Source organism: Gouania willdenowi, chromosome 9 (genome assembly GCF_900634775.1).
Source record: "Gouania willdenowi chromosome 9, fGouWil2.1, whole genome shotgun sequence".
In the NCBI taxonomy this organism is placed as follows: domain Eukaryota; kingdom Metazoa; phylum Chordata; class Actinopteri; order Blenniiformes; family Gobiesocidae; genus Gouania; species Gouania willdenowi.
In genome coordinates this window covers 28,512,160-28,526,195 of record NC_041052.1, presented here as the reverse complement: position 1 = coordinate 28,526,195, position 14,036 = coordinate 28,512,160, and the positions used below count along the sequence as shown (strand labels likewise).

At 40.3% G+C, this 14,036-nt stretch overlaps 1 protein-coding gene across 6 annotated transcripts in view; it reads left to right on the top strand.

Moving 5' to 3' along the window:
• Positions 1 to 14,036, top strand: part of fbrsl1 (fibrosin-like 1) — a 408,768-nt gene that overhangs the window by 124,888 nt on the left and 269,844 nt on the right. For 5 of the 6 annotated variants that reach the window (XM_028458506.1, XM_028458504.1, XM_028458505.1 and 2 more), the window contains exon 3: positions 4,671 to 4,772. The exons of the other annotated variant lie outside the window; for it this stretch is intronic. In XM_028458506.1, coding sequence (XP_028314307.1) covers positions 4,671 to 4,772 — 102 coding nt within the window. The remainder of the gene's footprint in view (positions 1 to 4,670; positions 4,773 to 14,036) is intronic. 6 annotated transcript variants of the gene reach the window in all.

Sequence of the window (14,036 nt, the reverse complement as noted above, 5' to 3'; positions counted from 1 at the left end):
TCCCCCTTCCCTGTTCCCTTCCCCCTCACCTAGGTGTAACACTGCCCTCTCTTTTTATATTCTCCCTTTAATAAAGTGTTTCTTACCCTTCCTTAGGGAGGGCTGGTGAGGGTCACAATTATGCGATAAAATAAATGCATTTATTTAATTGCAATAACAAAACATGCATTGCTGTCTAAAAAAGATTTCACTTCTTGTAGTGTTGACCTTTGACAGCATGTGCAGAAAAGGTATTAAAAATTAAAAAAAAAAAAAGAGAGAGAAAAAAAGGCTAGAATCTGTTTGATATCAACTAACTTTTTGTAACTTTACTTAGTTATTCAATATCAAATTTGACACCACTAACCCAGAGAGGGTGTTTTTATAGTGATGTATTTAATTATTTTCTTTTGATATTCTATTAAAGTATAATAGATTGGTGGTAATCTGCAGTTGTATAATTACGTTCATGCCATTCAGGCATTTTAAAAGCAGCCATTATTAATCAGTTATTTTTCCCTCAAATGGAGTTAGTGATTTGGTTAATGCTTCAATATGTAGCTTTTTTTGGCATCATTTGGTCAAAAATCCATAATCATCTTTGAGCACATTGTAATCAAAGTGTTCTGAGTGGACAGTGAAACTATTCTCCTTCTCCTGGCCCTGTAAAATGACATTTATAAATCCAGGAGTGTGACTCTCCTAGAATCTGGCTGTCAGCCAATCAGAGATCTTTCTACAAACACGTGTGCTCCATGAGTGGTTTTTGGTGTTTCCTTTGGCTGCTTGACTGAAGTCAGACGCGTTCAGGTACCCTCAGTAGTAAAAGTAGAATGACGGACGTTCAAGCAGAAGTCTCCATCACAGCGTTAGACTGAACAGTTACACAACAAATCAAGCGGAAAAAGGTAGACCGAGGTTGAGAAGCAACAGTTTAAAGCCACAAACACTGAGGAGGAATGGATCACTTTTGTTTTGCTTCCTTGCGGACCTCTGTGACTGTGCAGGGTCCGCACCACACACACTGGTGTCAGAGAGAGAGTGATAACAGACGGGATGAATTGCGTGTAAACCAAGAGAAGCTTATTCAAGGTGAATTATTTTTACTAGTACAGTGCCCGTCAGAAGTATGCATTCATGTGGGAGCATAAGGGGTGTAAGTGCGTATTTTTGTATCTTTCTGTTGCATTTTTTGTATAAATATTGTTTTTCTTACTCATTTTTATATTTTTTTTGTTAGATGTATTTTTCTGTAATGTATGTTTTTTGGACTAATTTTGTGTGTTTTTGAAGCCTTTTTGCATATTTTAATGCATTTCTGTTGTCATTTTGTGTACTTTTTGTATAAATATTTTTCATATTTTTGTTGTTTGGTGTATTTTTCTGTAATGTGTGTATTTTGGAGTAATTTTGTGTGTTTTGGAGCCTTTTTGTATATTTTTATGCATTTCTGTTGTCATTTTGTGCACTTTTTGTATAAATATTGTTTAATTTTTAGTTTTATTTTACTACTTTATATATATGGACTTGGTAAATGGACTTGATTTTATATAGCGCCTTATCACCACACTGAAGCAGTCTCAAAGCTCATTCACCCAATCACTCTCACATTCACACACCAGTGGGACAGGACTGCCATGCAAGGTGCTAGAGACCACCGGGAGCAACTTAGTTCAGTGTCTTGCCCAAGGACACTTCAACACATAGTCAGGTACTGGGATCGAACCCCCAACCTCTCGATCAGAAGACGACCCACTACCACCTGAGCCACAGTCGCCATATATATATGTGTGAAAGATAACACACGGAGGAGATGGCTGGCGCACACACACACACAGACCATCCTTGCTTTTATAGGTAGATAGTCTGGATGCTAAGTGATGGTTATCATTCTGCTCAGAGCGGCAGGCAGCTGGGATCTCTGGCGGGGACGAGCCGACGGCAGCAGCTGCTGCTCAGGGCAGTAACTACAATGATACATGTATTCATGTTAGAGTCTAAAACACAAGAAAAATCTTCAATAACACAAGATGAAGTCCATACATTTGTCACTAGTCTACATTGAGAAAAAGTTGTTAAGAGCGTTCACAAAAGACACCGGTAAGGGAGGTTGAGTTTTGATTTCAGTTTCAAAACGGAGCGGAGAGAGGATTGTGCAATCTGCAGCTTTAATTAGAGATAGCAATCATTAGAAAATGTAAACAGGATTATTATAATACATTGTTAGATAGTAATAAGAACAACATTAATGGTTTATGGAATATCTTATATTGCTTAATTAGAAATAATCCAAGAATGATCAATTATCCACAATATTTCAAAGATCAGGATAAAGCTATAAATAATATGAATGAGGTAGTCAATACATTTAATAAATTCTGTTTGCCCAAACTTTGCTGCAAAAATTGCAAACGCTGAGATCTGTAACTGTGAGCTAATAAACCAAATCCTAAAACACTGTTTCTCAATCCTGTTGAGGAAAAAGAAATAATGGACAATGTTAGAGGGTGTAAAAATAAAAATTTCACAGAATACTATGAAGATATGAAGACCTTAAAACGTTTTTTTGAAAGTATCTCTAAACTGTTAATATACTGTATATTTGTAACCTATGATTGCAAACTGGCCAATTTCCTGAAAGTTGTTTTTGTTGTTTTTTATGCTGTAAAGTGTCTTTGAGTGTCTTGAAAAGCGCTTTAAATAAAATGTATAATTATTATTATTATTATTATTATTTCAAAGATTTTTGAGAACATTTTCAATTCATTTAATTTCAATAAGATTAATTATTGACCTGAGTAAAGCACTTGACAGAATAAATTATGATACAATAATTAATACAATAATTAATACAGCATGGGATTAGGGGGTAGCACTACAATAGGTTACTTAAAAAATAGGAAACAATGTGTGAAAATAGGCGATTACTATTTGAGTTGTCTAGAAATCATGTGTGGTTTACCTCAAGGTTCCATTCTGGGACCAAAATTGTTTAATATGTATATAAACGACATTTGTTTGCAGATGATACAAAAATTTTTGCATCAGGAGACAACTTACAATAACTGTGACAAATTGTTAACTTGGAACTCAAAAGTGTCAATAAGTGGTTCAAACAAAATAAACTACTGTATCTTTAAATTTGAGTAAAAGTAAAATGATGATGTTTGGCAATTGTAATTCCAATGCTCAGGAAGCAATTCAGATTGAGGGTGTTATAGAAATCAAATTCCTTGGAGTAATTATAGATGATAGAATTACTTGGATACTGTGGTATGGGGTTGTACTTATACAACTTACATTAAAACCAATAGTATTGCTGCAAAAAAAGAGCTGTCCGATTAATTCATAAAGTTGGGTTCTTGGACCACACAGTCATTATTTTTAAAATCAAAATTCATGAAGTTCTGTGACATTTTTTAATTTCCAAACGGTACAGACGATACAGAGCAAGGCACAAACTGTTACCAAGCCAATTACAAAGAAGGTTCCATGAACGTACTGGTGGTTATGAATTATGTGAAGAATTTCATTTTACGACACAGAAACATAGCACAAGCTTGAAAGGTTTTAGCCATAAAAATTAATAGAGTACAATTGTGGAATAATTTGGAGATAGAATTGAAACAATGTCCAAACATCAACCTGTTCAAATATAACTACAAACAAAAGATATTTGAAAAGAATAAGGATGAAAAAATGAGTTGCCACTAGAGGGAGCAGTAGGGTCAAATTACAATTTATTCATTACAATTTATTAATTAAGGAAGAGGGTTGTTGCTGTTGTAGGGCGTACGGTGGATTAGTGGTTAGCACGTCCGCCTCACAGCAAGAAGGTCCTGGGTTCATGCCCTGGGGTGGACTTGGGTCCTTTCTGTGTGGAGTTTGCATGTTCTCCCCATGCTGCGTGGATTTCCTCCGTGTACTCCGGCTTCCTCCCACCATCCAAAAACATGACTGTAAGGTTGATTGGAGTCTATAAATTGCCCATAGGAGTGAATGAGAGAGTGAATGGTTGTCTGTGTCTGTGTTGCCCTGTGATGGACTGGCGCCCTGTCCAGGGTGTACCCCCGCCCAGCGCCCTATGAGAGCCGGAGATTGGCACCGGCAGACCCCCGCGACCCTGTTAAACGGGAATAAGCGGGTATGAAAATGGATGGATGGATGGTTGTTGCTGTTGTTGCGTGGAACTGTTGTCATTCCTGTTGCTCAAAAATACAGTAAAGAGAAATAGGGTTGGTGAGTCATGGACCTGTTGAGAGGGGTCCCCCGATCCACAGGTTCATAAAACCTCGTCTTCTAATGCACTACACAGCGTAAGAACATAATCCACAAAGTCGACTAGTCAGGGCAGCTGGGTGGGGGCTTGTTGACTACTGACCACTGCCCACTTCAACTGGCCCATTCTACACCCTGGCTTTTTAACGCACCGCACACTATAGGGCAGACATACATTAAAAGAAGAAAAAAAGCATACCAACGAATATGGTAATGACAACAATCCGTAGTTGTTTTTCCTTGTTTTGTTTTTATTCCTTTTGCATTCTGCTCTTGTGAATTGCAAATGTTGTATTGCTCTTTGCTTCAGCCCACTCCTTTTGAGCAGAATTTATACTGCTCAAATAAACAAAAATAAACAATAAACGATACGCAGTATTTGAATGAGGCTTCTTATCTTCTGTGTCCTGTAGATCAAACCCTTGGCCCTATGCCCAGTCAAACTCAGCAAGGAAGAAGCATTGCAGGGTATTGGCCGACTGCACAGGAGAAACTCCAAGGATCACCTCAGTGAGGTGAGTTGGTGGGCAAGACCTTTCTATCATTTGTAATGACCTACATAGAATTAAGTTTTATTCAGGAACCTCTGAAGTGATTGCCCTGAAGACGGAAACAGCATTGAGACCGGGATAAGAAGACTGCTGCTGCAGTATCTCCTGCTGTTCTCAGAATCAGAATCAGAAATGTTTTTAATGGCCATGTACAGTTTTAAGGACAGTACAAGGAATTTGTCTTGGTAGTCGGTGCACAAAACAAACAACAAAAAAAATAAAAAAAAACAAAGAACAACCCAGCAACAATAATAATAATAATGATAAATATAAAGGATGAGGGATAAATAAAGGATAGATAGAGAATAAAGGATAAATAGGATAAATATAAATATAAATATAAATATATATATATATATATATATATATATATATATATATATATATATATATATATTCCAGAAGGGAGAGATTGAAACAGTTTATGACCGGGGTGGGAGGGGTCGGCCACAATCTTTCCTGCACGCCTCAAAATCCTGGAGGCGTACAGGTCCTGGAGGGAGGGCAGATTGCAGCCAATGACCTTCTCTGCTGAGTGGATGATACGCTCCAGTCTGACCTTGTCCTTGGCCGTAGCTGCAGCGTACCAGATGGTGATGGAGGAGCAGAGGACGGACTGGATGATGGAGCTGTAGAAGTTCACCATTATCTTTGTTGGCAGACTGAACTTTTTCAGCTGCCGCAGGAAGTACATCTTCTGCTGAGCTTTTTTGATAAGGGAGCTGATGTTCAGCTCCCACTTGAGGTCCTGAGTGATGATGGTCCCCAGGAAGCAGAAGTACTCCACAGAGCTCACTGTAGAGTCTCCCAGGGTGAGGGGAGTGAGGGGGGCTGGGTTCTTCCTAAAGTCTGCTATCATCTCCACTGTCTTTAAAGCGTTGAGCTCCAGATTGTTCTGGCTGCACCAGGACACCAGCCGGTCTGTCTCCCACCTGTAGTCAGACTCGTCTCCATCAGAGATGAAACCGATGATGGTCGTGTCGTCTGCAAACTTCAGGAGTTTGACTGACTGGTGAGAGGAGGTGCAGCTGTTGGTGTACAGGGAGAAGAGCCGAGGAGAAAGAACACAGCCCTGAGGAGATCCAGTGCTGATGGTCCGGGGAGCAGAGATGGTTTTTCACGTGCTGCTTCCTGTCAGACAGGAAGTCTGTGATCCACTTGCAGGTGGAGTCTGGCACGTTCAGCTGGGAAAGCTTGTCCTGAAGGAGAGCTGGGATTATAGTGTTGAAAGCTGAAGTCCACAAACAGGATCCTGGCGTAGGAGCCTGGGGAGTCCAGGTGCTGGAGGATGAAGTGGAGAGCCAGGTTTACAGCATCATCTACAGACCTGTTGGATCTATAGGCAAACTGCAAGGGGTCCAGGTGGGGGTCGGTGATGTCCTTGATGTGGGAGAGCATGAGGCGTTCAAAGGACTTCATGACCACAGATGTCAGAGCGACGGGTCTGTAGTCATTAAGTCCTGTGATCCTCAGCTTTTTAGGGACAGGAACGATGGTGGAGGCCTTAAAACAGGCTGGTACGGTGCATGTCTCCAGTGAGGTGTTAAAAATGTCTGTGAAGACTGGAGACAGCTGATCAGCACAGTGCTTTAAGGTGGAAGGAGAGACAGAGTCCGGTCCACAAGCCTTACGGGGGTTTTGTCTCCTGAAAAGTCTATTTACATCTCTCTCTCTTTGATGTAGAAAGGTGTCTCTGTGGGAGGGGGGGAGGAGGGGGGGAAGATAGGGGAGAGAGCCTCTGTAAGCAGCTTTCACTATATAAAGTCTCTGTTCATAGGATGAACAATTTGTGAGTCAGCAATATGATTTGGCTGATTTTTCCCATTCTTATTATGAAATGACTTCGAAACACTTTTCTTGCATTCATATGCCAGCCCATTGAGATGATGAGTAGGTAGCAACTCATATTTTGAAGCAAAACTTTGTCTATTTTACGATTTTAGCACTGGTAAAGTATTGAAAATGTATGCAAAACCACAAGCAGCTCATTCAATATAAATGCATAAATACTGAAACCTGTCTGTCAAGCGGGCTCCCAAACCCACTGAGCTGACAACATCATTGGGCAAGAGAGCAAGCAATAATACAAAAACTAGTTTTGCTTCCTTCTTCACTAAGGTGGGGGATTGTAATGAACTATATAAATGTCCTAAGTCAGTCTGAATTCCAAAGGAGGATTTAGCCTCTTGGGAGAATATTTGTAAAATCTTCCACATTTTCATTGTGCTTCATTCTTCAACTTGCTGCTTTTTTCCTTATTTTCAGCCCTCCTCCTCTTTTTGATGTATCATTTATCTTAAATTTATCTACCTGACTGTTATTTTATTGAATAAGTCTGAAGGAAGAGCCGGGATAGTCTGATATAAGATTGAAGTTTGTTGATAATTCTGACAGGCATATAATAGGCACTAAGAAGGAGAGGGGAAGGAAGCCAGGCAAGAAGGGATGGTGAACTGGAAATTGCACAGTATAAACATCATTGTTGTTTAATACGACCTGTCTTTTTAATCTTCTACAAAATAAAATGTGCACAAATGCTGATTCTTGTAGCATCCCATGTCTGCCTCTCTTTCTGTCACTCCACCTGGTTTTAATTTTTGCTTTTCCATTCTCGGTTTTCCTCATCCTCACTATCCTCATCCAAGTGGATGCTTTCCACTCCATGTAACCACTCTGTGATTTGTTTGCCCAGAAATACTGCTTAATTTAGGCCATGTGAAAATGCAAATGAAGTCTAAATTGGATGAGGAAAGGGAATTCTACTTTGAATATTTTCCCTGATTTCTGAAGGTTTCAATTGAATTCACACCTCTGACAGAGAGCTGGCTGACAGGCTAAAGCGCTGGAGGAAACTGCAGCCTGTTGGGTTTTCCCTTACATGCGGTTCCGGTCACAAAGGATCTACACTGCCGCCCGAAGCTGAAAACCCGCCCGGTTCTTTAATGCTATAGGAGGATTTACACTTATAATGAAACTGAACTTGAGGACTATAGTTGAAGCAGTTATTACAAACACGTTTTACAAGTGAGTATGAGACTATGCAGCGCTGGCCCAGTTGTGTTCTTTTACGATGGGTTCCTGAAGCAAAAGAGAGTGTGCTCCTGGCTTCCCTTTGGCTTTGTCTTCTTCGCCCCTCCTTGTTTGCTGGGCTCCCCGCCCCTCTAACCTGTGTTAGTAACCTATGTGACATGCAGCAGTGTATGAAATACAGTGTTTCAAAACCACATGAGATGCTAAGTGTAAAAAGCATGTGTTTGTAAGTGCGTAAATAATATCTCTCAAGCCCAAGTAATGTTAAGAATATCCCAGTGAGGGAACCACTGATAAGCTTTACCTTCACCCTGTTCTCGTTTTTGGTTTTTCACTCCTGTAAATCATATCCAGTGTATAATCTGAGTTACAGTGTATAAAAAAATAAAACTGCTCTGTAACTTACAGGGTTTTTCCTGTGACTGTGAATGTAAACTGAGCCCAATCAAGGTAATATACAGTGCAGTGAAAAAGTATTTGCCCAAAAGCCTACACAAGTCAATATGAAATGAATTTCTAATTGATGATTTTATTTATTTGGGGGGGAAATCCATCTGATGTGATTGCCCCGTTGTAAAATATAAGTTAACTGGGTCTTCTGAAATGTGAGCACAGTTACAAAGAACTGTATGCCTCACTGGCCTCAGTTTGTCAGTGATATGACTCAACCATAAAAAAGACACTGTGCAAAAATGGCATCCATGGTAGAGTTCCAAGGTGAAAACCACTGCTGACAAAAAATAACACAAAGGCTTGTCTGACATTAACCAAGAAACTTCTTTATGATCCCCAATACTTAGAGAAATATTCTATTCACTGACATGTCAAAAATTGAAATTTTTGGAAGTTGTGCATACCAACAATCAAGCATGGTGGTGGTCGAGTTATTATCTGGGGCTGCTTCACTGCTCGAGGACCTGGGCAACTTGCTGTAATTGATAAAACAATCAATTGTGCGATCTACCACAAAATCCTGAAGGTGAATATACAGCCATCAGTTTGTGCCTTAAAGCTAAAGCACTCTTGGGTTCTGCAGCAGAACAAGGAACCAAAACATATCATCAAATCTACCTCAAATTAAATTAAATGAAGTTGAAACATGGCCGGAGATGGGATTTTGAGTTGGCCAATCTCAGTCCTTGGGGTCCGCATCATTTTTGGGAGGTGCACGTAAGGTTACGGGGTTTGAGTCAACGCAGAGAGCTACGCTTAGCTACGGCGTCGACCTGACGCATTAGCATGATTTAGCTTTAGAGTGAGGGACTTGAACTGGTTAACCTCATTGCGTTAAAATGGTTAAAACAGCTATTCCACAACCATTGCTGGGAGGTTGGGTTAATGCAAAGTAACGCGAATGCACATCCTTTGTTTCTGCCCCCTCAGCCTCCTGCTCTGAGGTGACGAAAACTACAGGATCTTTAATGACCGTTTTTTCCCTGTACTTTAGGCCTTGTTGACACAATGTTTGGTTTTGCTTCTTTTTTCCATTTTTGTTTCCACATTTACACAGCAACATTTTCAAAAACAATCTGTTTACACGAGACAGCTGGAAGGTCCTGGGCCCAAACCCGTGGCAGCCCCACACTATTAAAATCCCTGCGCGCACGTGTAGAATGATCCAAGGTGTTTTTAATAACTCAGCTTTCTTTACTAACCACTCGATATGCACACAACCAGTGGCGTTTTTGGTATGGAAATTCTGGTGGGGCTCACTATATTGAAGCAAGAAAATCTTGTGCAATCCAAACATAGTATCACTCTATATAATAATAATAATAATAATAATAATAATAATAATAATAATAATAATAATAATAATAATAATAATAGAGGAGATTTGTTGACAAAATCCCAGCTCTATAATGTCATCAGGAATTACATAACAATCTGACCTAATAGCCTTTTACTATAACAACACCACCACCAACGAACAGTGCTAAAGCTCTCCCAAGACCAAATAATCAATAATCAACAACGTGAAGATACCAACACAATGTAGAAGTCACGGATGGAATGAGCTAGCAATGCCTAGTGCCCGCCTCACCCCCCCATATCAACTAATAGAAGGGTGTCTGAGGCCCTTGCTGTCAGGCCCCACTGGCCAAGCTCAAGGGTGCACTGAGCATGCGCATGCACACGCAGCAGTGCGTTGATTCAGAGCACTGTGTGAGGGCCAGCTCATCGAGAGGAAACAGGAGAGAAGCTGTGCCCCACTGGCCCCTATTGCAAAAACGCCTCTGCATACAACTATAAATATGACAATTCTGCTGTAAAGCATGTGCTAACCTTGTTGTAACACACTCAACTCAGATTACTGCTCTCTACATGTGCATATGTGACTGCAGACAGCTCCAGAACGAGTCAAAAACAAGTTGTTTATGCATTTTAACATAGTTCGTGTGTTAATTTAAATTTTGCCAGAAGATAGCCATCCATTCGCGTCCTCAGCATCCATTTGTGTGTCTTTCCCGTGCTAATCGAAACACATCACCTGATTGTTCATTTACCGTGTAGTGTCGAGCCCAACCAGAACCCATGTTAAAAAGAAATAGAAATTAAGCCCGACCCAGGGTTTGGGAAACATTCATAGTTCTAAGTAGTGTAGCACTGTGAATATCGTTAGAATCTGGTGCAGGCACAAATTACATATTGGCTGATCCAAGTAATGGTAAAGTAAATTCACACTTTGTGAGGCACACATTTTCTGTGTCACATGCCCTTGGCACAGAAAGCGCTGGTTCACTGTTTACAGAGACAGAGAGAGAATCACTTTCAAAATCTTCTACTCTAGAACCCGTTTCCAAAATGTTTGATTTTCAGGCACCAAAACTCCAAAATGCAGGAACACTTTTGCATTTTCATTTGAAAACGTTGTGTAAATGTGGCCTGAGAGAGTGACAACCTTAAAATGGCCATAACCTCTTCAAATATATTTGATAACTGTGTGTGTGAGTGACACCATGAGAAATCTTAAAATCCACACTTTTAGAATCTGTAGGTAACTCAAAACACCCCTTGGCCACATATTTGTTCTACCTGATCCACTATATGAAAAATTCATAATTACATACAGTACTGCTTTTTTTCTTTTGATCCATCAAGCTGTGTTCATCCTGTCTCCTTGCCAACTTGCAACAGCTGAAGGTTGGAAAATAGCAGCTTTTTCCTCACTCAAGACAAAAGGTTAGCAAAAGACACTCTTTACCCTCGCCTCTTATCACCATGGTTTTTTTTTTTCTTCTTTTTTTATTTTTAAGGAGAGTGGTTGGAAATGCAGAGAGGATTAGGGGGTGGATTTAGCAACATTATGCTTCCAAGAGGCTGTTTTGTTAACCCTTATTTGCCGCTAGCATCCGCCCCAACCTTATACCACCATAACCACCACACACTCATAAACAATCTTATTTTCCTCCATCCCCCACACTCCCTCCATGGGGCACGTTCTTATTTCCTTTTGAAGTTTTAAGCGCTGTAAAAATCCAATGAGAGCCATGTCTTGTTTTTTTTCTTTTTCCAACACTAAATCCAATGGATTGTTCCTCTTTATCATTTAAATAAGACTCTATCGTATTCAGAATGTTTTAAATTGAATGAACTACATAGCAAGGCTAATTCCAACTATGCACACATCCAGCACATTAAAAAAGTATAGACCAATAGAAAACAACACTTTCCCTTTAACATGCGATTGCCCCATTTTATGCTGTATCTGCTAAATTTTGCCTTCTGTGCAGTTCTTGATCTGATCTCCTTTGGGCCTCTTTTCTCGTCATGCTAGAAAGATTGAGCAGAGTGGGAATAGCCTTTTGATTCCCACAGAGCATGCTTTCCGGTTCACGGCATGACTCCTCCCTAATCGTCACCACAGGGGCTGTCCTGCAAATAAGAAGGGAACACAAGCATTGATGAGGGCTGATCTCTACAGCGGGTGTTCGAGAATGGATGAGAGATACCAGGGTGCAAAATATAAAGCTGTGGTGGTAAAGATGCGGGGGAGGTTGTTTTAGATTGGAGGTGGAACTTTGGATGAAATTGCTCTTGCAGAAAAGTCCCCTCCAGAGACTGGGGGAAAATTGCCAATCTAGACAGAGGAATAAAAGCAGAAAAAAGTGGAGGAAGGTATTTTATGATTGGTATTCCTGCTGGGCGCTGACAGACAGAACAAGAAAAGGAACAGAATCTAGGATTTTTGTTCTCTGTCTGGCTTTTTCAACATTTCAAGGAAAAGAATTAGAGAGCACTGCTTACACCAAATAGTATCCATTGAACAGAAAAAGAACAAATAGTAATGACCATGGCATTGATTTCAATAGACGATCATTTAATATGTTTTGTATGATACAAATACAAACATAATTAATCAGAATACCGCATTTCAGTGTATTGTACATTTCTGGTTCTAGATAAACCAAGAAAAGATAGTCACTCTATGTGTGCTATGGTTCCCTTAAAGCTGATATCCCGAGTTTCTGTGAAATCTACGTTTACTGCAGTCATCTGCCACACCTGGATGTGCATCTAACAAACATAAATATATCAGTCACGCGTAGACGCAGGTGTGGCGTGAGTGAAGCTATAGCAATCAGGTGCGCTTCACTATCGATCACCATTTACTTGACATGTAAACACTTGGAAAAAAATATTAGGCGCTTACGCATGCAGGCGTATACACGCTCTGAGTCAGATTGTTGCTGTGATTGGACAGCATACAGCACTACCACTGGTATGAAGTGGTAGTGTTTCCTGCTCGCCGATGTTGGAGAGTAGGATTACTATTGCAACAACACATCACCAGTACGGTAAAACTAACATGTCTCACGACGGTCTAAACCCAGCTCACGGCCCCGATCTAAACTCTACAACAAATAATATTGTACATGTTGACGTTTGCATAGAATGAATGAATCTTACAGGATTTGTTCTGAGATGAAGACGAGCTGAGCTACAGATAAACCTCCAAATCCAACTCTGAAATGAACAGAAACGTTGTTTTCAGTGCCACATTCTGCACACAGCCCTGGCAAGCTATTTGATGGTTGGCCTCTGGCTTTGCTTACCCTCTACCTTGTTGCTTTTGTACAATGATTTAAAAAGTGTGTGGAAGGAAGCTGGCTGTCACATACCACTACGGTCTGAGGAGCAAATGTCTCTTGACAGCAGTGACGTGCCGTCAGGGTAGGCAAGGTAGGCAGTGCCTACCCAAGGGTGAATTGATATTTTGATTATTTAATTATAATTTTTTTTTTCATAGCCCAAATGACTAAACAGTGCTGTTTCCCGGAACAGCTGCAGTCTTTTTTTTTTTTTTTCTCCGCTGTAAGGCAGAGGGAGGCCACGCCCCCTCCCAAAGGCACGTCGCTCTTCTGCCTCCGTTCTCATTGCGTGATTTTACGTGTTTGCGCATGCGCAGTCAGGTCCCCAATGTGACATCAATTTACGCGTAAAGGCAGCGTAGAGAGCTGCCTTTGCACGTAACTGCGCTATGCTAAATGCTATACGTAAGTTCACAGCACATTAGTGAATAGATGACACGTGACTGCTGCTGCTACGTTCTTTAACTAGTGGGTGGGTGACAGCACTAGAGATGATAGAGAAACTTTGTTTTGAGGAAAAACGACAGCTTTTGAAAGATGGAGACCAACACCTGAGTTACCAGACCTTCAGCAAAGGTAAGGTCAGAACATGTTTCATACTTTTCACAGTGAATGGTACAAAAGGAAGGATTGACTTTGTGGATGCTCCTCACTGAGGCTGTTCTAAGTTGTCATTTTCTCTGTGTTTCTGTGTTTCCAACACAAACAACTGATGTGCTGTCGTGTCATGAGATATATCTTGTTGGTAGAGTATGGAGGGTATATTAAATAATTGTTTATGTGTCTTTAATGGTGTTTATGATGTTGATTTTGTTAGATGGCTAAACACTTGTTCATGTGGATCTTATTGGGTTTTTTCTTTCTTATTATGAATTTTATATTTTCATAAGCGCATTGAGATGACTGTTGGAAATTGCTTTATACAAATAAAATTGATTTGAATTGAATTAACACTTGACAGCAGAAACATTGTCATTGGTGTTCTCAATTTGCAACGTGCCTACCCAGCCCTAGTGGTCACGGCACGTCACTGCTTGACAGTTTGTTTTATACTCCATTGAGAAATGAAACCTCCACGTATCTGTATGTCTTCATCTTATGTTGC